This window comes from Euprymna scolopes, chromosome 16 (assembly GCF_053919585.1).
Source record: "Euprymna scolopes isolate OS-2025 chromosome 16, ASM5391958v1, whole genome shotgun sequence".
Classification (NCBI taxonomy): Eukaryota; Metazoa; Mollusca; class Cephalopoda; order Sepiida; family Sepiolidae; genus Euprymna; species Euprymna scolopes.
In genome coordinates, this window is record NC_136497.1 from 1,188,118 (window position 1) to 1,210,000 (window position 21,883).

Here is a 21,883-nt window from a genome sequence, read left to right on the forward strand (position 1 = left end):
TCAAGAACTTTGCAGCTAATTCTACCCTTTGCGACCAAGACCGCCAACCCCCAATATTTCCTCCTGTATCAAAACACGCTATGTGATATACGTATATCTGTACGTGATGTTGCGAAGCTAATCAAAAACCTTGATTCCAGTAAAGCAACTGGCCCTGATGGTATTCCAATTATAGTACTCAAAAAACTTCAACCTGAACTAGCGCCCATACTTACAAAACTGTTTAAACGTTGTCTTAAGGAGAATAGTTTCCCATCTCCCTGGAAAATCTCATCAGTATGCCCTGTATTTAAGAATTCAGGTGATCGCTCATCCCCCTCTCAGTACAGGCCAATAAGTCTCCTGTGCGTCATGAGTAAGTTGCTAGAATCTGTGTTAAATACAGAAGTAATCAAACATCTCAACAAAAATAACCTTCTTAGTGACACTCAATATGGTTTCCGTTCTGCTAGATCTACAGCAGATGTCCTTACAGTTATATCGCATAGGATTAGCAAATCTCTCGACGGTGGCAATCTTTCTAGGGCAATTGCTCTTGACATATCTAAAGCCTTTGATAGGGTATGGCATAAAGGTTTACTTCATAAGATCGCTAACTATGGTATAGCTGGAAAAGTCTTCTCAATTATTAAATCATTTCTTTCTGATAGGTTCATAAGAGTAGTAGTTGAGGGGCAAAAATCAGAAGCTCACAGTATTAATGCCGGTGTCCCTCAGGGATCCATCCTGGGCCCAACTCTTTTCCTGATCTACATTAATGATCTTCCAAATCATATCCTTACATCATTTGTCGACATTTATGCTGACGACACTACCATTTATGGTACCACATCTAAGACAGTAAACGACCAAGTTCTCTCCAATTCTCTCTCCTCTGATCTTGAGCACGTAGTACAATGGGGAAAGGAGTGGCTGGTTACTTTTAATGCATCTAAAACCAAGCTTCTCTCTTTACATCATCAACATTCTAATCCACATTTGTCATCAATTGAAATGAATGGCTCTCGTCTTCAGGAGGCCTCAAGTTTTGACAAGCTTCTGGGCTTGACCATTACTCCTGATCTTAAATGGAACACGTATATCAAATCTGTTGCCAAGGCCGCTGGAAAAATGGTGGGATCTTTCTATCGATCCAGTAGATATCTCACTGCTGATGCTATTCTCTATCTATATAAGAGCCAGGTACGTCCAAGGATGGAATACTGTTGCCACATCTGGGCAGGAGCTGCTAGAAAGGACTTGTCCTGCCTTGATAGAGTTCAAAATAGACTTCGTAGCCTCGTAGGAGATGTCCTTTTCTCCTCCTTGCAACCTCTATCTCACAGAAGAGATGTTGCGAGTTTGTCTCTGATGTATCGTTATTTTCATGGAAAGTGTTCAACTGAGCTTCAATCTATGGTCCCCCCTCGCCAAACTTTCACAAGAAACACTCGTCTAGCTGTAAACACTATCAATAATTTCCCCCACTCTTTATCTGTGCCTAAACCTAAACGTAGATTCCATGAACAAAGCTTTTTTATTAGAACTGCACGCCTGTGGAATTGTCTTCCGTTTTCCTGCTTTCCGGCTGACTACAATATGGTTGTGTTCAAGTCTAAAGTAAATAAGTTCTTGATGAGCCGTTCCATATAAGTTATTAAATTTACCAAATTTTCATTACTAATGATTACTATATTGACCAATTTCTACTGTACACTCTTTAACCCTTAACCTTGAGTGGCCTCTGGGCCTTGATAATGTGGTGATGCCTTTGTAAAAAAAACAAAAAAAAAAAATATATAAATGGGAGACATTACTTTTGGAATGGCTGATATTCTCAAATTCCCACCCATCCAATACTGATCAGACTTACCATCACTTAACTTTAGTAATCTCAACTTGATTTTGCCATATGCATCCAGCATTGTTCACAAATGAAAAAGCTGTATTTATATAAATCAGATAAAGAAATCGGTCAGTAACACTAAAAAATATCAGATTGACAAAAAGTATTTGTGCCAATAATGTAAAACTCTTACGTTCTGGTGGCTGTGAGGTCGCTGAAGGCGTTTTTGATATCGCTTAGGTTTTTGAAACATTTCTCATGCAGAAAGTTGTTGAGATGCTTGAAAAAGTTTTAGTCAGTAGGTGAGAGGTCTAGAGAGTATGGCGGATGAGGCAGTTTTGTAGCCCAATTTGTTCAACTTCTGCAGGGTCTGTTTAACAACATGTGGTCGGGCTTTTTCGTGGAGGAAAATGAGACCTTTTCTGTTGACTAATGCTTGTTATTGTTATTGAAGTTTCTGATGCATTTCATCCATTTGTTGACAGTACTTTGCCTGCATTAAAAAAAACTAAAGGATAAGACCAGTTGCAGACCACCAAATAGTCAGCATGACCTTCTTTTTGTGCAACTCATGGAGCTTTGTTGGCATCTAACCACTGAATTGAGCATTGCCGGCATGAAATTTCTTAAATCACCATTGTGTTGTGCATTCAATAGTGGTTCCTGGACCAAACATTTCATTGATATTGCAAACTGTTTTAGCAGCTTTTTGGCCTAGATTGAATTGAAATAAGAAAATTGTACAAATTTGCTTTTTTTCCATCTTGTATTCAACGTTCTGAAAAGAAGACATAATTATTTTAAAACGATTGTAATTTTAACGATTAAATAGCACGAAAAATGCTCTTTAAAATGATATATAAAGTAAAGGTGTTATGACGAAAATTTATTTAAAAATACATCATTTGAAATCAAGATTAAAATTCTGTAAGAACTTTCTTGTCAACCTAATAAACAGTGCTTCTTGTATGCAGTTGAATTCTCTTCAGCTAGTCTTTGTGACTTGGATAAAACTGGACAGAGTACACTTCATACTCTTTTTTTTTACATTTTCACCCAAACAAAGCGCATTGCCACTTTGGTGTAGGGGGCTACTATCAGGGGCAGCAACTACTAGGGCACTATGTTGGGATTTGGGCAGCAAGATGTTGGTTCACGTTGCACTTGAACTTCTACATGTCAGTACAGTTAGGGAAGCAGGAACCTGGAATGGAATTCTAGAGTTTAGCGGTTCTGGGGAAGAAACTACTGGAGTAGAAAGATCTTTTACATCTAGGGATCTCTACTGTGTGGGGGTGGGGTTTAGCTGTCTGTCGGGTTTGTCGAGGGTTTCTACGTCGTGGGGGCACAAGTGTCTGCAGTTCGTCAGAGCATTCACCATTAAAATACTTGTAGAACAGGCAGAGGGATGCAACGTTTCGTCTATAGAACAGAGGCTGAAGCTTAGATGCCAGTTCAGGGCCTATCAGATTGGCGACTCTTTTTTTAACCTTGTCTAGGAGCGAGAGACTAGTAGCAGATGCACCAGCCCAAATGTGACAACAATACGCCATACATGAGCGAATGGTGGCCTTATAGAGGTACAAGATACTTTCAGGTGTCAGTAGTTTTCTAGCACGGTAGAGAGAGCCTACCTTTTTCGCAGCGGCCCTGGTAATGTTTTCAATATAATTGTTCCAACTCATGTTTCCTGTGAACGTTAGGCCAAGCAGTTTGAAAGATGTACTCTCAGACAGGGAGTCAGTGGCCATTGCTATTGGTGGCAGAGAAGGTTTCTTGTAATTATTGAAGGAAACCAGGTTAGTCTTGGCAGCATTGAATGTGACCATCCATTTATGTCCCCATTCCACTACAGATTGGAGATCATCCTCTAGTGTTTCTGCCATTTCTTTAGATATGTGTTCATTTGTTTTCCTGTCATGCCTGTTATAGAGTGTAGTGTCATCAGCATATATACCCATCCAGTTTTGTCAGGGAGGTCATTAATAAATATTAGGAACAATAGAGGTCTAAGGATAGACCGTTGAGGCACTCCCGGATTTATATCACACTGTTTAGATGTACGACTGTCGAGGACAACCTGGATTTTTCTCTTATCTAAGAAGGATTTGATTATATCCTGATAACTGCCGATATCCCTACGTATATCAGATTATGTGCCTTAACGAGGAGTATCTGTAAGAGAGATTCTTCTAGAGTGATATAATTTTTATTTTTGCTGCAATTGAGTGCCCTCTTTTTGAGAATTGGATAATCCCCCGTTAAAAATTGACCTTGTGTCTAACTCTGCCCTTGTGGAAGGCAAGTAAATAAGGACTGAGTGTTAGTAACTGTGAAGGTCCCACCTATAAGTTAAATAGCATTTTTTTCCCATTTGCAGACTATTTACACATCATCATCATCATCATTTTTTTGTGGACATGCAGGATGTAAGGCATCATCGAATCTAATGGGCCCTAATTCAGGTAGCTGGTTTGCTGCATGTGCTACATGGAAAAGAACTGCCCCCTTTCCATGTAAATAAGAAGAACATTAGATAAGTGAAAATGAGATTAGGATAAGCCTAGAATCGAACCCTGTAGGGAAAGTTAAGAAATAGAATGTTAGAAATTTAGTTTATTATTAATTCTTTTAGAAATCTGAATATTAAATATGTCAGTAAAAGAATGAACAATGCAAATTAAATTATATTGTTTAAAAATAGGTTAGATTAGAATTGAGGATTCTTTTGTTTTGTCAAAAGTGTGTTGAACAAACATATTTAAAGCCACGTGAAATTAGTCAGGTTTGAAAACACACTTCTGACGTCATAGACAAAGGACATTTCTCCATATAGGATACTATGGGTTTGGATTTTAGTCAGTCAGCCGGTCAGCCAGAGAGAGTCAGTCAGTTGACCAGAAATGTTGACAGTCAGTTGGAGAGGAGAGAGACCCTTAGAGGCGAAGGGTAGAAGATTAACCATGTAGATACAAGTGGAATTCCTAACGTCATCGATCGACCGATCTGATGAATAAAGAAGTCATCATGAACGAAAAGTAATTGTCTTTATCATCTTATAATGAACATTGTGTAACCCTTCGAAGATTGTGTCCTCCCCACCATCATCATAAGTGAAGTATCTCCCTCTCCACTAATATATGTTAAAAGAACTGTAATATATATAAATGTCTTCTCTCTCTCATCATCACTATCGTCATGTCCCCAATATGAACTCCCGTCATCTTTAAATATATGCCTCTGCTATTCAACACATGTATGACAAAGCTCAATCTGCACCTCCAAGAAACTCTATCATGAGGATAGTCTGCAGAGAGCTTTCACGCTATGCAATTTCTCCGCAGCAGTACTCTCCAAGACAACTTAGGTTGGTTTCTCCCCCATCTAACAGAGATTTACAAATCTCAAACTATCTTAATGGTGTCACTCAAACAGTGCACATGTTTATACCAACAAAGCCTTTTTCTCTATTAATGATATCAATGTCGATGAGGCCAAGCTGTTCCAGTAGATCTTGCAACCTTACAACTGCCACATCTGGTTTCACATTGCAAATTTGTCTAATCATTGGCCTGTTGTTGTGTTGCAATTGTTGCAGGTTTGCTCTGGCCAAAAAACAGGTTTCACACGAAACATTACAAGCTATAAACATCTGCTTTCACAAGACTTGTATATGCGATAAATAGTAACAGTTCACAGAAATTCTTCCGGGCAGTTTTGGTGGCCAGTTCACAGCCCTCATAAGCTGATAGCATGTCTCTTAGATAGCAAAAGAAAGTTACCATCTCCAACACATCAGCGCCAGTTTAGACACTTCTATCAAGGGGCTGTATTTGCCCTGATATCTTACAAATCTGAAAGATGGATTTTCCACTAAAGACGTCAGTCCATTCTGCCTTTTATGCACCCATAGCAGAAAGTGTTATTGCTGCCACCACCTGTATGGGAGTCTGCACATGGAAATCTGCCGGAACTCTTATGAAGGTCGAAACCTGCATCAAGATAATGGGTTTTATCTTTCTTGTATTTACCCTAAATTCCTTCTATTCTGTATCTTCTTTTACTACTAGAAACCTTCCATTAAACTTAAGCAATTTTGCTATGATAATACAGTCAACAGCATAGAGATCCTCCCATGAGATACCAGTGTGAATTCCTGTGTTGACAGTCTTAATCACGAGGATAAAAAGCAACTTTTATATCAAACTCATCACTATAGATGTCTTCCAAATGACTTCTACTCGAAGTACAATCGAACATTCATTGAATGATATCAACAATCGATGCATCAACTCCATGCTTCCTGGTTGCATAGCAAATAACTTGGTGACATACACGGTCAGAGGTTTATTTAAGATTTACAAAAGTTGCATAAAGAGGTATCTCAATAACCAGGTGTTTCTTCTGCAGCTGTCACATAACCTCAGTCGCACTTCTACCTGACACAAAGCCAGAATTACAAAACAATTCTATCTGCCTATAAAATAATATTCAAAACATATGTACAGATTCAACATAAAATGGTGACCCAAAGGTTGATATGCCATAAAAGGCAACAACCATTTAAAAAATTTTATTTTCTTAAATTCTTTGCATATTTCAGGATGTTTACATATTCTTGATATTATCATTCCTGATTTTTGTGCCCCCCCCCTCCTCTTCTTCTTTCTAAGAGAAATTGATTTCTGTTTTTCAGGATGTTGTTGAGACGCACCCAGGCTTGAATTTTCTTCAAGAAGCCAGAGAATTCCATTCAAGATATGTACATACGGTAATTAATAAAAACAAACAAAACAAAAAATTATTTTTTAAAAATGTTTTGCAAGAATCAACATTAAATAATCTTTTTTCTTCAATCTGTTAATTTTGTTTTGAAGAATCCAACTAAAATTGTTTGTCATAAATGACAATGTGCTATTATTGTTTGCATATCAATTAGAAGTAACATGCTTTTGATATGAAGTATAGCTATAATTTGACAAATTAGTTACTTGGGTATGATTGACCCCCTGTTTAAATCCTATGATTAAATGCCTTAAAAATTGTTATAAACTTTTTCTCTCAGCAGATTAATGCTTTGTGCAAACAAAAAGAAAAAAGAATGGCTGCTGCTTCTTTTTGTATGTTGGCGATCTTGTCACCTCATATGCAAATGAGATGTTTTCGGTTTAAATAAAAAGGGGTGATTTTTTCAGAGACTAAGTTGATTTTGAATTTGCATGTTGGAGTAGCAAGTTTTGATAGTAGTGTGTCGAGTTTGAAGTAGTGAATTTTGACAGCAATATGTTGAATTTAATCTTGGAAATAGTTGGAAGCGCAGCATAGTTAACAATCCATCAGGAAAAGTGTAGAATAGTTAACACTTGATTATTTAAGCAGAAATCTGTTTATGTGACATGAGAAAATGTAGTAATCGATCATTTACCTTAGTATCAGGCTATAGCTAATTATCTATTTTTATGGAAATTGCTCCAGACAAGGCATGAAGCTATTTGATGTAAGAAGCTAAAAAATGCCACTTCAAAGTCAAAAACTAACCAAATACAGATCGATTCCAACCCAGAAAACAGCAATTTTTACCCTTTTGTCACAGTATCGCTCATGAAATATGAAGACTAAAGGGCAAAATAATAGGGCTGTCAAAAGTAAACTGAAGGTCCATTTTTCTACTCTCTCCTATTTAGAATATTGCTAGTGTAACAGTTAATTTCTTTTGTTTTCTTATGAACGCAAAGCAAGAAACTGGCAATCAACATGCATCGTATATCCTAAATTTGAATTCTTATCAATAAATCTTATTTACTGGGAAGAAATAATTTAAAACTGTTTTTGATAAAACTTTTACTGATTAAAAGCTGGTTTGAATGGACCTGCAAGAAGTGAGAAAACTGATGTTCGCACGTACCTCAGATCATATAATCTGCACTTAATTTATTTTTGTTTTTTGTATAAAAAATATTATTACGCTAAAAGATATTTTCATCATTGCATTATTTTGGTTACGACAACCACTTGATATCAATTCTACTAAAAATATCTTGGTGGTATTTACAGAGTAAATAGATTTTGTTTAGTTCCTAATTGAACTTGCTATATATTTTTTGCTGAGATGAAAGGTTGGAGTTTAAGTCTTGTAAAGTCAGAATCTAAAAAGTTTTTTCCGTTTAAAAATCTATCAAAAATGTTTAGTAAGAAGATGCCAATCTTTTCCCTCCATTTCTCTCGTATTTTTGCTTGTTTTGGCTCAAACTCAATTTTCTTCTGCTGTTCTTATTTTATATGATGACTCAAACCTTCTTCTTGTGTCAGCCATCTTGTCATTTAATACTTGTGTTATTCTTTAAAATCTACCAGATCTTATCACAAGGTTAGATTGTTAAATTAACAAAAATAGTAGCAAGTACATTTCTATGGAAAGTACACACCTGCAATGCTCTGTATCTGTTAATGTTTTGAGGCTTCTTGATTAAAGTGCAGAAACATATCTGTAATTTGATTGGTCCAAGTCTTTCTTCGTCTCTGCAACCTCTCACTCACAGATGTGATGTTGCTAGTCTCAGTCTTTTTTATAAATACTATTGCGACATGTGTTTTTCAGAATTATCTCATCTATTCGATGCTTCTTTTGTTCCAGCTTGTTTGACTTGTATCTCTTGTAGTCTCCAACAGTTCACTGTTTTAATACTTCATTGTAATACAACTTCCTATTCCAGTAGTTTCTTTCTAAGAAGTGCAAGGTTGTGGAACTCTCTTACTGCTCACTGTTTTCCTCCTACCTACAGCCTTGGTCTTTTCAAGACTAAGGTCAATAGGCATCCTCTGTCTTTGTGATAATTATCTTTCATTCTCCTTATATCTTTACATCAAGTGGCTTCACACCTTGTCTTGAATGATTTCCATTAAAAAATATATTATTCTAACACTAGATAAGACTAATATTACTTTGAATTGTATTATTACTAGCTAAAAATCTGTTATTAATAACAATAAAGAACATAGAATCTAGTGATGTTTTATTAATGAAAATTTCAATAAGTTTGTAAATTCAATTAATTAAAAGATGATGTTACATTGGTTGTGCATGGTTACCTTTATGGCAACGGCCATTTTCCGATCATTGTCGAAAGTCCACACTTGGATAACAATAAACTACGATGCTGTAAAATAACTGTGAAAATGTAACTAAAAACTTATACAAGACCTAAAAAAACAAAGACTGGATAAAACAGTGTTGGGACCTTTTCTTTTTTTTTTTTTGTTATCTCAAACAATACACATCACTACTTGAACATAAAGGGTTTCTATTTGGGACCATATTTAGGGGAGATGAACAAGATGTTGGTTTACATTAAATTTAAACTTCTGCATGTCAGTACAGTCTGGAAAGCAGATAGCAGGAAGGTAATTCCAAAGTCTAGCTGTCCAAGGAAAGAAACTATTAGAATAGAAAGCTTTCGGGCATTTATGAACCTTTACAGTGAAGAAGTGTGATTTTGTTGCTAAATGGGTTTGCCGGGGTATGTATGTCAGAGGGGCACAAGTGTAATGAGTTCATCAGAGCACATTCCATTAAAATACTTGTAAAACACAGGGATGCCACATTGCAGCAATGGGACAGGGGCTGGAACTTAGTTGACAAAGTGGAAACTATTAGATTGGAGACTCTTCTTTGGACCCTATCAAAGAGGGAGAAACTAGTGGTACATGCACCAACCTAGATGTGGCAACATTAATCCATGCATGGGTAAATGGTGGTTTTGCAAAGGTACAGGATCAGGTGTGAATAGTCTTCTAGCACGATAGAGGGAACCCACCTTCTTTGCAGCAGCTTTCACAATTTTCTCAGTTTACTTGTTCCAGCTCATATTGCCTGTGAATGATAAGCCTAAGAGTTTAAAGGAAGAACTCTTAGGTAAAGTGTTATTTATTATTATTTATATCAGTAGTGGGGAAAGCTTTTTTGTAATTGTTAAAGCAGAGCAGCTTAGTTTTAGTAGTGTTAAATGTTACCATCCATTTACCGCCTCATTTCACTACAGTCTGGAGATCATTTTCTCAGGATTCTGACATTGATTTATATTTTTTTTATTTATTTATGTTTTTTGCAAGGTGGTCACCACTTATCAAGGCCCGGAAGCCACTTGGGGATAAGGATTATTACGTGTACAGTACGTTAATGTTGAGATTTGATAAAGTGTCTACTTATGGGGGTGGTTCATCAGGAATTTGTTTATGTTGGACTTGAAGACATCCAAGTTGTAATCAGGTGGAAAACAGGTAGACGGAAATTGGCAGGTGCACGTTTTAATAACTGCGGGGACACTTTTTTTATTTTAATTTTCCCAAGATATTGGGGGGGGAGGGACCAGCTCCCCATAACAAGGGGATTGTCCAAATTGAATAGCAATTGTCTGATATAAGGAAAATTTCCACATTGATCAAAGCTGATTGCTTTCGGACATTTCCGGCGATCGCGACCGGAAAAATACCGTTAGAACTAGTGTCGCTTTTATTATACAAAAAAGCCTAATCCACATGCGGCGAGCGAAAAATATTGAATATTTATCTTTTCAAAGTCGAGCAAATTAAATAGACAGGCGACCTCCGTTAACTCAAAGATATTATGATTTATATGTGATATAAAACGTTTCAAGAAGTTGTGAGCCGACTGACCACTTCTTGGAAAAAAGCCTTTCTTGGACATACGCAAAAAGCGAACATACATACATTTTCGCTTTTATATATATAGACTAGCGAGGGGTACCCGGCGTTGCCCGGGTGTTTGGAGGTGTGTGTGGTTTTGGGTAAGTCAAAACTCCAGGGGGGGGGGGTTAAAATAAACAAAAAATGTTTTGGTAGGTAAGTATGAGGATCGAACCCGAACCCTTGAGGCAAAGTTGTAAATTAAAGTGTGAAAAAAAAAGTGCGACGGTTTTAACCATTAGGCCACCATGAGATGCTAACGGAAACACGTTTGAATTTATTTAATTACTTGGATTTGGCAGGTGCACGTTTTAATGAGGTCAACTTTTGACTGTGGGGTAGCATTTCATTTAGTGCGGGAATGCTTTTTTTTTTTTTTTTTTTCCCCAAAGACGTTGGAGGAAGAGGGAAACATTATATCAAAAGGCCTAACCTACATGCAGTGAGTGAAAACTGTTAAATATTTATCTTCCCGAAGTCGAGCAAATTAAATAGACAGGCAAACTCCGTTGTTAAATCTGAGATATTACGATTTACATGTGATATAAAAAGTTTTAAAAAGTTGTTAGGTGACCGACCACTTCTCTGAAAAAAGCCTTTCTTGGACATACACAAAAAGCGAACATACATTTTCGCTTTTATATATATAGATGGAAGGTGATTAAAACGCTAGTATTTATTTAGGAAATGACACTGAGAAAATCATTATTACTGTTCACACGAGATTATGAGAATCAAATTTGGTGAAAACTGGTTTAGATTTTAGACCTGAATTTTGTTGGAACTCAAAGGTGTGATTTCAATCAGAGGTCTGAGAGTCAGCTCAAAGGTTACAAAGATGTTAGTCAAGAGAAATGAAGTACAAAGAAAAATTCCAAGCATGTGAAAATGAGGCAAAGTGATTGACATGAGAACTCTGATCACTAAAGTGTGTCAGGCTTAACCAGTGACCAGTACGATTACATACTGGTCGAGGCAAGTAGATTTCATTCAGATGATGCCAAGTGATTTTTGCCTTAGTATATAAAATGGTGTGGAGGCGAATTTAACACTCTGTCGGATCAGTAGACAATCCGTCTACTGTGCACCACCACACTCCCCATATAAAGCGAATCACTTTTTAAAAAATACCAGAAAGAGAAGTATTTTGTATTGGTCATCCTCAAGTCATAATCCAGAAGCAAAGACCCTTCCATGAAAGATTTTAGTTTCTGTATGTACAAGTTTTGAAGAAGAATACATATTTGTATCTTAACCAAAAAGTAAGAAAATTAATTTTTTTTAATACCCGGATAGTTTGATTTCATATTTTTATTTTGTTTTTTCATGTACTTGTCTTCATTGGTGAGCCTCCCATGCATTGCCAGTTTGTATTTTCTGAATAGACTGGCACAACATGGCATAAGGCGCTGTCCAGTCAACAAGGGTATTTTCATCCTACGAGGAACCTATTACTATGGGGAGATTTCATCGGTTTGATGTCACATCAAAGTGGTGAAAATTTTGGATGACAACATAATGCCAGAATTATCAGTCTTGAACACAAGAGAAGTGTTTCAGTGATCAGGAGAACTGGATTATGAGGCGAGGAAAAAAAAAACATCAAAGAAAAATACTGAAAAACTGAACAAATTCAGATTGAAAATGATTAAGAAAATCCAGTCAACCTTTAAACATGTTCATCTACAAAAATTCTTTAAAAAAAAAAAAAAATAGCAAATGTATTAGCTAAGACCTTCTCAACAAATTCCAAGAAAAAATTCTCAAGAATTTAGATCAACCATTCTTAAACCTTAAGCATAGTGCAGAGAAGACATAAACAAAACTTCAAATCAAACAATTCTGAAACATCCAGCGAATCCTTCATGTTGCCAGAGATAAAATTTTTGAAGATCTCACAATTCTGCAGTTGATCTAAATGAAATTAAATGAAATCTATTATAACTTCTTTTAAAACTACCAAAAAAGTCACTAGACTATTTTTTAACTAGTATTAATGATATCTGGATAAATATCAAATTCCTTGAAGAAATAACTATAATCCTCAAGCTGAAACTAAGGATAAATAGCACTGATCCAAAGATACTCTGATACTAAACAGAATTGCTATAAACGTTTCTAATCGTTGGTTAACAAATATGGCTTAATTGTGTAGGAAAAGCAAATTGTACATATTATATTTAATAATGGTTGCATTTTTCATTTCAGGTTATTTCAAGAATCTTTTTCTCTGTAAATAGATCTTGGTCTGGAAAAATAACTGCTTCAGAAATTAGGAGGAGCAACTTTTTACAAGTAAGTAAAAAAAAAAAAATAAACATGAAACTATTAGTATGACTGAAGCTTATGTGTGAGTGCAAGTATACAATCTAACACAAATAGAGTATTTTCTGAAAAAAAAAACCCCTGATTAACTAAAGATTTAAACATTTCATTAACAATAAAAGTGTTATAAGTGCACAAAAAACGTTTTTATGTGTCACTAACACAAATTAATGAAACTTTTATTTTTAATGATATATGTTTAAACCATTAGTCAACAATCAGATTTTTTGGAGAATACTTGTGTATTATTTTGAACTCAATGTGACAGCGATCATCTGGATTATCATATACTATTATATAAAAGTCACTTTGTGTGTGTGTGTGTGTGTGTGTGTGTGAGTTCCTTTCTTATATGTTCTGAAACGACTGAGCCTATCTTTTTCAAATTTCACACAAAGCTAATTTATATGTTTGCTGATGTCCTTTGATAATGTTTGTACAGAAATTTGTACGATAAGTATGGAAAATTGAAAAAATCTAATCCTAAAAATAGTCTTTTTTTCTCATAGATAAAAAAGAATTTTTACAGGGGAATATTTTAAGTTGCATTGGCAAGGGAGATAATAAAATCTCAACAAATAATTTCTTAGAAAAACACAGATTTGTAGAGCATTTGACTACAGATCGAATGATCCTGTGTTCAAGCTTCGGTGTACTTCGCCATTTTATTTTAATTTTTTTTATTATTAATGAATTCAATTTATGATAAAAGAAGAGGTACCATTTAAAATCACCGCAAATCATTTCTGTTTGCATATTTTAAAACTAAACATTAATCAAAAGTGAGTTTTCCAAAGCATTCATCGTCAAGCCATCCTTCATGTTCTTCAAAGAGTTGTTCCACGAGGTCGGGAAATTGGGAGTCAGTAAGTCCAGCTCCTTCTAGGCCATTTGTGACAAATAAAGCCCAGAGGTGTTTTACGGCCTATCATGTCTCTTTTGTTCACATCTTTATGACTGCTCACCAGTTTTTTCAGAACATGTCTGAATCTTGCGGGAGTTTCAGGCATCATAGTCACCTCTACTGTCACTGAGAGGGGTAACTCTAGGGTGCACACCTGAAATTTCCCCCTATTCATCTCAAGGTGGGACACATTTGCTGGGTGTACCTTGTGCTTGCGAGCAGAAAAATTATCTGGGGTACTGTTAGTGAATATGTATGACTCTCCACTTCTTGATATTCTGTTCGTGGCTTCCATTCTGAATCCTTCAAATTCATGGCATACCTTTTACAGGTGCCCTACCACTTCGCAAAAGTGGCACTTGAGTCCAGCTGTTGGACAATCCTTTCTCTAGGGTGTGATGCCTTCCCACATCTGTTGCAATTTTTGGTATATCATAGGGTCGAAGTAGCCTTGGTCCCCTGGTTGTACTGTTCTTGGTTCAATAATTGTATACCAGATAGTGCAAGAGGGTGTGTGGCATTGCTAAAGTGAGGGGTTGTCTGTTGCCTCCAGACAGACCAACCATGAAAACTTTACTCCAATGTAGTAAGCACAGCAATCTCTTTTGATGTTCTGTGTTTCTCAGTCCAACCATGTCATCTGCTCTGCAACCATGTCATCTGCATGTTGCTGCTGGCAAGTTTGTTCATTTAGACATTGAATTTGAAATTTACAAAATTTAGCTTGGCCACGTAGCCTCGATAAGAATTGTGCTACTAACTCACCCTTGTTCTGCATCATGAATTTCTGTCTGTGGACTTTGTGTAATCCTTTTGCTGCCAACAGTTGTGTCTGACATAGAAGGTACTCTTTTTTTGTAGAGTTGAGCCTCTCTGGCCCTACTAGTTCAAACGTAGTTTGTTTATTTTTAGTATACATGTCTCCTGTAGTTCATTCTGGATTGCACCTTGGTCTTCCAATCCATATATATCGTTGTGTTGAGTCCATGTGTCCAAAAGCAATGCCCAGTCTCTATCAGTTGCATCCAATCCCATCGATGGTTGTTCTGTTTTTTTGTTTTTTTTACCCATAACATGTTGGGATGACCATAAAGCATCTCTTTTCTTAGCTTTATGTTTTTTTTTGTTTTCTTTTGAAGCTTAGTAAGTTGCTTTAAATATGCTTTCTTGCTCTATGGCGTTGGTGGTGAGTTCAATCTCCATTATAGTTTGACAAATTTCCATGCTTTGAATATGAATCCTGTTTGTATCACCATGTAAAGTGTGAAACTGTATCCTTCTAGCTCGTTGACAAGATCTGTGCAAAAAGTAAATGGCTGCCCACATGTCCTCTCTCTCTATATATATAGCTATCAGGGGAGATAACTCCATGGGCACTTCCTTATTTTACTTGTACACGTTTGTGGGAACAGAGATAGCTCAGCAGGCTAGCTTGCTGCAAATATGACATTCAGTTTGTGCTTAGATATATTCAACAATGATGTTAGAATGGCTGTAAGTGACATCATAGGTCATGGCTGTGTGTATCCAGCGCATTAAGCCTGCATATGCCATTTTTATTTTTAACACTGTCGGTCTTGTAAGGAGATCTGTACATGTACATAGATATACTATGTGCTTGTATGACATGTACAGCACATTCTCCTACGAAGACAAAGCAAGATAACTGAAACAATGTAGTGCAAATTTTATACCAATGTTTCTGTCTTTAGATGGATTATCTTGCCAGGTGGGGTAGTAGTGTATTTGGCTATAATACCAAGTATTTCTATGTAATGTCCTTCTAATTTAGAAAGGAAATAAAAATATAAAAATATCATCTCAATATTTAGATGCATCATGCAAAGGCCCTTTTGAAAGATAAAAGATTAAATTTTAAAGACAGACTTAAATAAAAATATAGAATATTATATATTATTAGAAAAAGTACCGGTCATTGACTGGGTTCAAAAACAGCCTACAGAAAATGGACTCTGATTTATGAAAGTATGATAGGTTATGAAAAGGAAGGGTTGTAAAGAGATAGCTTCGAATTTGGGGGTATCAAAACCAAAGCAAAAATATGATGAAAGTAAAAATAAAATAGATAAACCCCATAATTTATTATACCATACCTGTTCACACTGAAACACTTATCACAATATTTTGTGGATCTATATTAAAAAACCTTGTTAAACTTTGTGACATATTTCTATTCTATGGAGGTCAGGTGTGAACGAACACCCCATAATTTTATTATACCATATTTCTTCAAACTGAAACATAATTATCAAAGTATACTTACACAGATAAATATGAAAAGTCTTTATTAAAGTTTGTGTCTATTTCCATTCTATGGAGGCCAGGCGCGAACGCAGACGCCACAATTTTATTATACCATCCCTATTTAAGTTAAAACATACTTATCAAAGTATTCTTATGTACATCTATATCAAAAACACTTGTAAACGTTTCTTTTTTTATTTTTAAATTTTTTTGTTTCCATACTTTGTGGACCAGGCGCGAACGCAGACCCCACAATTTTAATGGACCACCGTTCTGCAGGATCAAACATACCCATTCCTGTGTCTCGATACATTTTCTATCATTATATGTAATCAGTTTTTTAAAATAGTCAACCATATAAGAGCCTATTCGTAACGAGTCACACACACACACAGGCATTCAGCTTTATGTTATAGATTGTTATTAGAATCCTTTGAGATGAGTAATTTTTATATTTATTTATTTACGGACTGTTATCCTCATCGTCATAGTTGTTGTTTCATCACCTTTCCGCCAATTCATCCTCTGACCTTCTTCAAGTGATAGGAATGCTGAGTCTCTTAACTGTATCCTTTTGGGCCTGTGGCACAGTGGATAGAGGTGTTGAATCTCTATGGCTCCAGGTGAGCATTGCCTGAAGGCAGCAGTTTCAATCCTACCCAAAGCAGGCCAAAGTATTAGTTGTCCCAAACGAGGTCAGACAACAACAATTATGGAAGGCAGTAATTACGGAGGATACAGTTAAGAGACTCAGCATTTCCTATTCCGATGCGGTTAACCACCTGAAGAAGGTCAGAGGAATAGTTAGCCGAAACATGGTAAAACAACAACTATGAAGATGAGGATAACAGTTTGCAAATAAATAAATATAGAATACTTTAACAATAAACATTAAGGTGTGCTTAGAAAAAATACACGTACATATATACACTTATAGATATGTATGTGTGCAGATGTATATGCTAACATATGTGTATGTATAAATTTCCAATAAAGCAAGAGAAAGATGGTCTTCTGTCAAGAAGTGACAATCACCATGCACATAATTATGTATATATATATCTATGCATATATTTATTCATGTTTGCACACACACAGAAATATATGCTAGAAATGGACGTAACCAAGTCCTTGCTCTAATAGGGTAAAAATGTAAAATTCTAAAGATTCCATAAAAATAAACTAATTATTGTTTTTCGATAAAATTTTGATATGTATAATGACTCTCTTATGAATTCCTAACTAAAAATATTGGAGTCAACTCTTTTTTTTTTTTTTTGTTAGGTGTTATATTTTTCATGATCCTCCTCTTCTCTAACTGCTCGATGCTACCAAATTTTTTTATAGTATCAAGTACATGTTTACATTAATAACTGTGAAATATAATTCTTTGTAACTTAATATTTTTTTTGTTGTTTTTTTTTAACCAAAAAACTTTTAGCCAAACGAATCTTTTACTTTGAGAAATTAAAAAAATTTGAGTTCAGTATTTGCTTAATTCATTACTGAGTAAAAGAGTAAAGAGGAAAGAGTAAAAAAAAACTTTTTTTTTTACTGATAATTCTAATAAATATTCAAATAATTGACAACTCAAAATTTATTATTTTGGGACGGTAGGCTGAGTAGTGTGTTTCATACTTAAAAATTAAGCTTCCAAAAATAAAAATGTCTAGCATTCGGTTTTGCACACAAACTGAAAACACATTTTTTCTTTATTTGTGAAATTTGGTGTCTTGTGTATATTCACCTAAATCAGACTAAATAGAGTCTCATAATGCAGAGTAAAAAACATAGAAGATAATTTCATACTGAATGCAAATCTTTAATTAAATTAATTTTTTAAAAATTTATTTTGGAAATATTCAAAGAGGCCATAAATCTTAAACTGTATAAGTACCCCATAATATTAAAAAGCAAAATTCAGAAAACGTTTTTTATATTTATTTTTTTTTAAAATTTTGATTATTACACAATTCTTCTTTCGTATTTGATAAGGAAGGAAAGGTGTTGCTTCATAACACTTGTAAAATTCTAAAGATTACCGTGCAGGCGAAGTTTTGTTCATCCCTTGTATCTACATATGTATAAATAAATGTATATAAATGTAAGTGTGGGTAGTGGTTTTTAGTCGCATGCAAGCGACTCTATAAGTCACTCTGTTGGTCCGTCAGTCGGTCTGTCGGTAACACTTTTGTTCTTGACCTTTTTGGTTAAGATCAAAGGGCTGTTGTTAATAGATGCTGTTCTTAGCTTTTTAAGCTTTTCTTAGCCTTTTGGCCAAGATCAAAATGTAGTATCTGTCTTACTACATGCTATACTTATTGTGATATAAAGTGGGGGATCACTTTTCTGTATTAATTTAATGTAAAATGATCACCCACTTTACAACCAGTCAGTCTCAAAGCCATTCAAGTCATTCTCCAGTTCATTCAAGTTGTTTTTGAAGGATTCCAGTTATTTTTTAAGCATTCAAGTCATTCCTAAGGTCCAAGGTTCATTAAAGTCATTCTAAGTCATTTACTTTTTATTTAAGTCATTTCAGCCCATTTTTCGATCATTTTAGAATTGCATGTCAATCCTACATTCACGCATTCATTCATTACACGAGAGCACGCGACTAATGGCTATCGGCCTTGTTTACTACTCAATGTTGTTCAGAATTTATTCAAGGGAGACTACTCTATTTGTAATTTATTAAAAATATTGTTCGTACGAATTATTTTCCTTTTAAGTTTAACACAGATGTTTTTAAGTTGGTAGGTCTGAATTGAGGGCGCTATTTTACAATAGTTTACTGTGCAGAGGGAGACAACTCGCTTTTACTTAGAAATTCGTTCATATTTTTCATCTTCGCTCTTTTTTTTTTTTTTTTTAACTTTTTTTCTGTTTTTATCTCTATCTGCTTGTGTTTTGGATATTTCTCATTTCTTTAAGAATAACTAAGTGAAGTAGGAAACTGAGTGAATGTAAAAAATATATATATAATTTTTCCATTTTTAGGAATTTCTTTAGAAATTATTTAAAATCTTTCCATTAAATCTCGTCATTCTTCTCTCTCGAGTAAAATAATTAAACCTAAGAATTCAAACAGTTTTATAAATCGAGATTTATTTCTTTTATTACGTTGAGTATTTTATTTTTCATTTTTCTTTGTTTACTCTAGATGCTTGTCCTTTTGGAGGAAGAGGAAGATATCAACCAGATCACTGATTATTTTTCTTATGAACATTTTTATGTGATATATTGTAAATTTTGGGAACTTGATACGGACCACGACCTGTACATTGATAGATCAGATTTGACCCGACATAACGACCATGGTAAGTATGTCCTTTGTGTGCACTTTACTTGACTGATTGACTTGATTTCAAGTGTTGTAAAATTGTAGTGCACAGCAATTACACCTTTTTTTTCTTATCCCCTTTGACTGATTGACTTTGTTGGTGTTTCTTTTAGCGCTCTTTTATGGCGCTTATTTGGGATTTGGTCTTTATCTAAGGGAGATAAGTAGCATTTACTAAGGAAATAATGTTATTTTGTTGCAGATATTTAGGACGCTGAAACGATGAGTAGAACAAGGAAACAATGAAATAATGCAACAAGTAAAAATTGTAATGAAAGTGAAAAAGGTAACCAATAATAAATGAGGGAAATAACTAAAATGAAAATTTTAACTAAAAAAAATAAAAAATCAAGTAAAACTTGTTAATTAACATAAAATAAAATATAAATAAACTCTAACAACGAAATACAAAAAGTAATTAAACTTGTTAATTAACGTAAAAAAAAAAAATCACATATTGCTTCCTAGCTGTCAGATTAACACAATGGAATACTTATCCCTTTTGGACCTAACAGATGCAACACTTTATTTATTTTTTGCAAAAAGTAAATGAACTGTAATTTTTTTTTTTTTTTTTGGTAAATTTTTACCCAGTTTCTGCCTTAACATTTTACTTTAAAATGACAACTTTGTGGTTTCAGGGTATGCTGAAAACGAATATCACATTTAAATTTTCTGCAAATAAGTAGTAGTCCATATATTAAGCAATGTAATTTCTTATTTTATTGCTGGTGGTCATTTTAGTATACGTGAGCACGTGCTCATGCGTGTAAATGGGACATGTAATCGTTAGCATTTTTTTCAAGTTTGGTGGCAGGGGGAAGGAAGAAGGAACGAGGGAGGAGTCATAAGTTCCAAACAATTTAGAAACGCGTAGAAACACTTCAAATAAGGAGGGGTGGGCTTTTTTTGTATAAAATTTGCCTTGAAAAGTTCTCACTGTTAAATATTACTTAATTATTTCCTGATCCTTTTAAGGCTGTTAACACAAGAAAACGGGTGGCACTGTACAATGCATACGCCCTCATATTTTTTTTCTTTTAATTTTTTTCAACAGATTATTATTGATTGGACACTAATCTACTATATTATAAAAAAATAAGTAAAAATGCAATATTTGTAAGGGGGTGCGTGTTCTTGATAAGTGGTTCCAATATGGGGGATCGATTTTCTAGAATGTTGTATTAACAACATTCTAGAAAATCGATCCCCCATATTGGAACCACTTATCAAGAACACGCACACTGTTCTTTTATAAAGGAATTTTCATTTATCAATCTAAGAACAATGATATTATCGAATGGATTGCATATTATTTACACTGGTCACTATATTTGTCTTCACACACATCCATTCAATTTTTGTGTTAAAATTTAAATGCTATATTAATTTTCAGCATACCCCCAAAGCCTTTAAAAATCATCATTTTAAAGTAATATGTTAAGTGGAAACCAGGTAAAAATTTACCGTTTTTTTTTTTTTTCTTTTTTAATTCTGTACTTTCACTTAACACTTTAATTAAATACTGTAAAAAATAAATTTGACTTTAAAATCCTATCTAGAAATAATGACATGTTCTATAAACTACACAAGTACCAAATTTTGGAACTACAAATGGAATGATTGTATTAACAATTTGTGCTTTTTTTGTAAAAGATGAATTGGCCATGTTGTGCGCATATTTTTGGCAAATGCTTGTGTGTACAACAATGGCCACCACTTTTAACATAAGGAATTACATTGTTTAATATCTGGAAAACTACTTATTTGCGATAAATATAAATGCAATATTCGTTTCAGCATACTTGAAAACCTATACAAGTTGTCATTTTAAAGGAAAATGTTAAGGTGGAAACCAAAAATTTACCTTTTTTTCTAATTAAAAAATGTTTCATTTTAATTATTTTTCATAAAAAAATTAAAATTCAAGAATTTTCTTTATTTCTAATTTTCTTTATTAAATACAGTGAAGATTGAACAGATGCAATACTTTTGTTGTAAAAGAGACAATAAGTAAATAAACTGTATTTTTTTTCTTATTACAAAATATTTTATTTTAATTATTTTTCATATTAAAAAATGAAATTTACGAATGTTCTTTAGTATTTATATTCTTTATTAGTTACAGAAAAATATGTTTATCACAAACGGAGCTTTTTTTTTTTGGAAGTAGGTAAATACCTTTCATTGGCTAATCAATCAAAAAAACAACTTCTGCATCATTGGCTGTTAGAAATAGGAGCTTTATAATTTATTTAAAAATCTTCCTTTTCAGCATCCTGACAAAATGAATTTTTCAGTATATATTAGATTTCTGGAAAATGATAAAAGTTTCTTCATATATATAAAAAAAAGAAATTTGTTCCTTTGTTTTACTGATCATTTCAGCGTCCTAAATCGGCTCTAAATTATTTGTAACAAAATAATTTTATTTCCTTAGATAAAAACCAAATCCCAAATAAGTGCCTTTTTATTTCATGTGTTATTTTTGTTTGTAAAGGTTTAGTAGACATCAATT

The 21,883-nt window shown here is 34.3% G+C and overlaps 1 protein-coding gene across 9 annotated transcripts in view; it reads left to right on the top strand.

Annotated features, from left to right (window-relative positions):
• LOC145295824 (serine/threonine-protein phosphatase 2A regulatory subunit B'' subunit beta-like) overlaps positions 1–21,883 on the top strand; it is a 455,722-nt gene that overhangs the window by 330,249 nt on the left and 103,590 nt on the right. For all 9 annotated transcript variants that reach the window (XM_080141514.1, XM_080141516.1, XM_080141513.1 and 6 more), the window contains 3 exons: positions 6,522–6,596; positions 12,737–12,823; positions 19,186–19,342. In XM_080141514.1, coding sequence (XP_079997640.1) covers positions 6,522–6,596; positions 12,737–12,823; positions 19,186–19,342 — 319 coding nt within the window. The remainder of the gene's footprint in view (positions 1–6,521; positions 6,597–12,736; positions 12,824–19,185; positions 19,343–21,883) is intronic.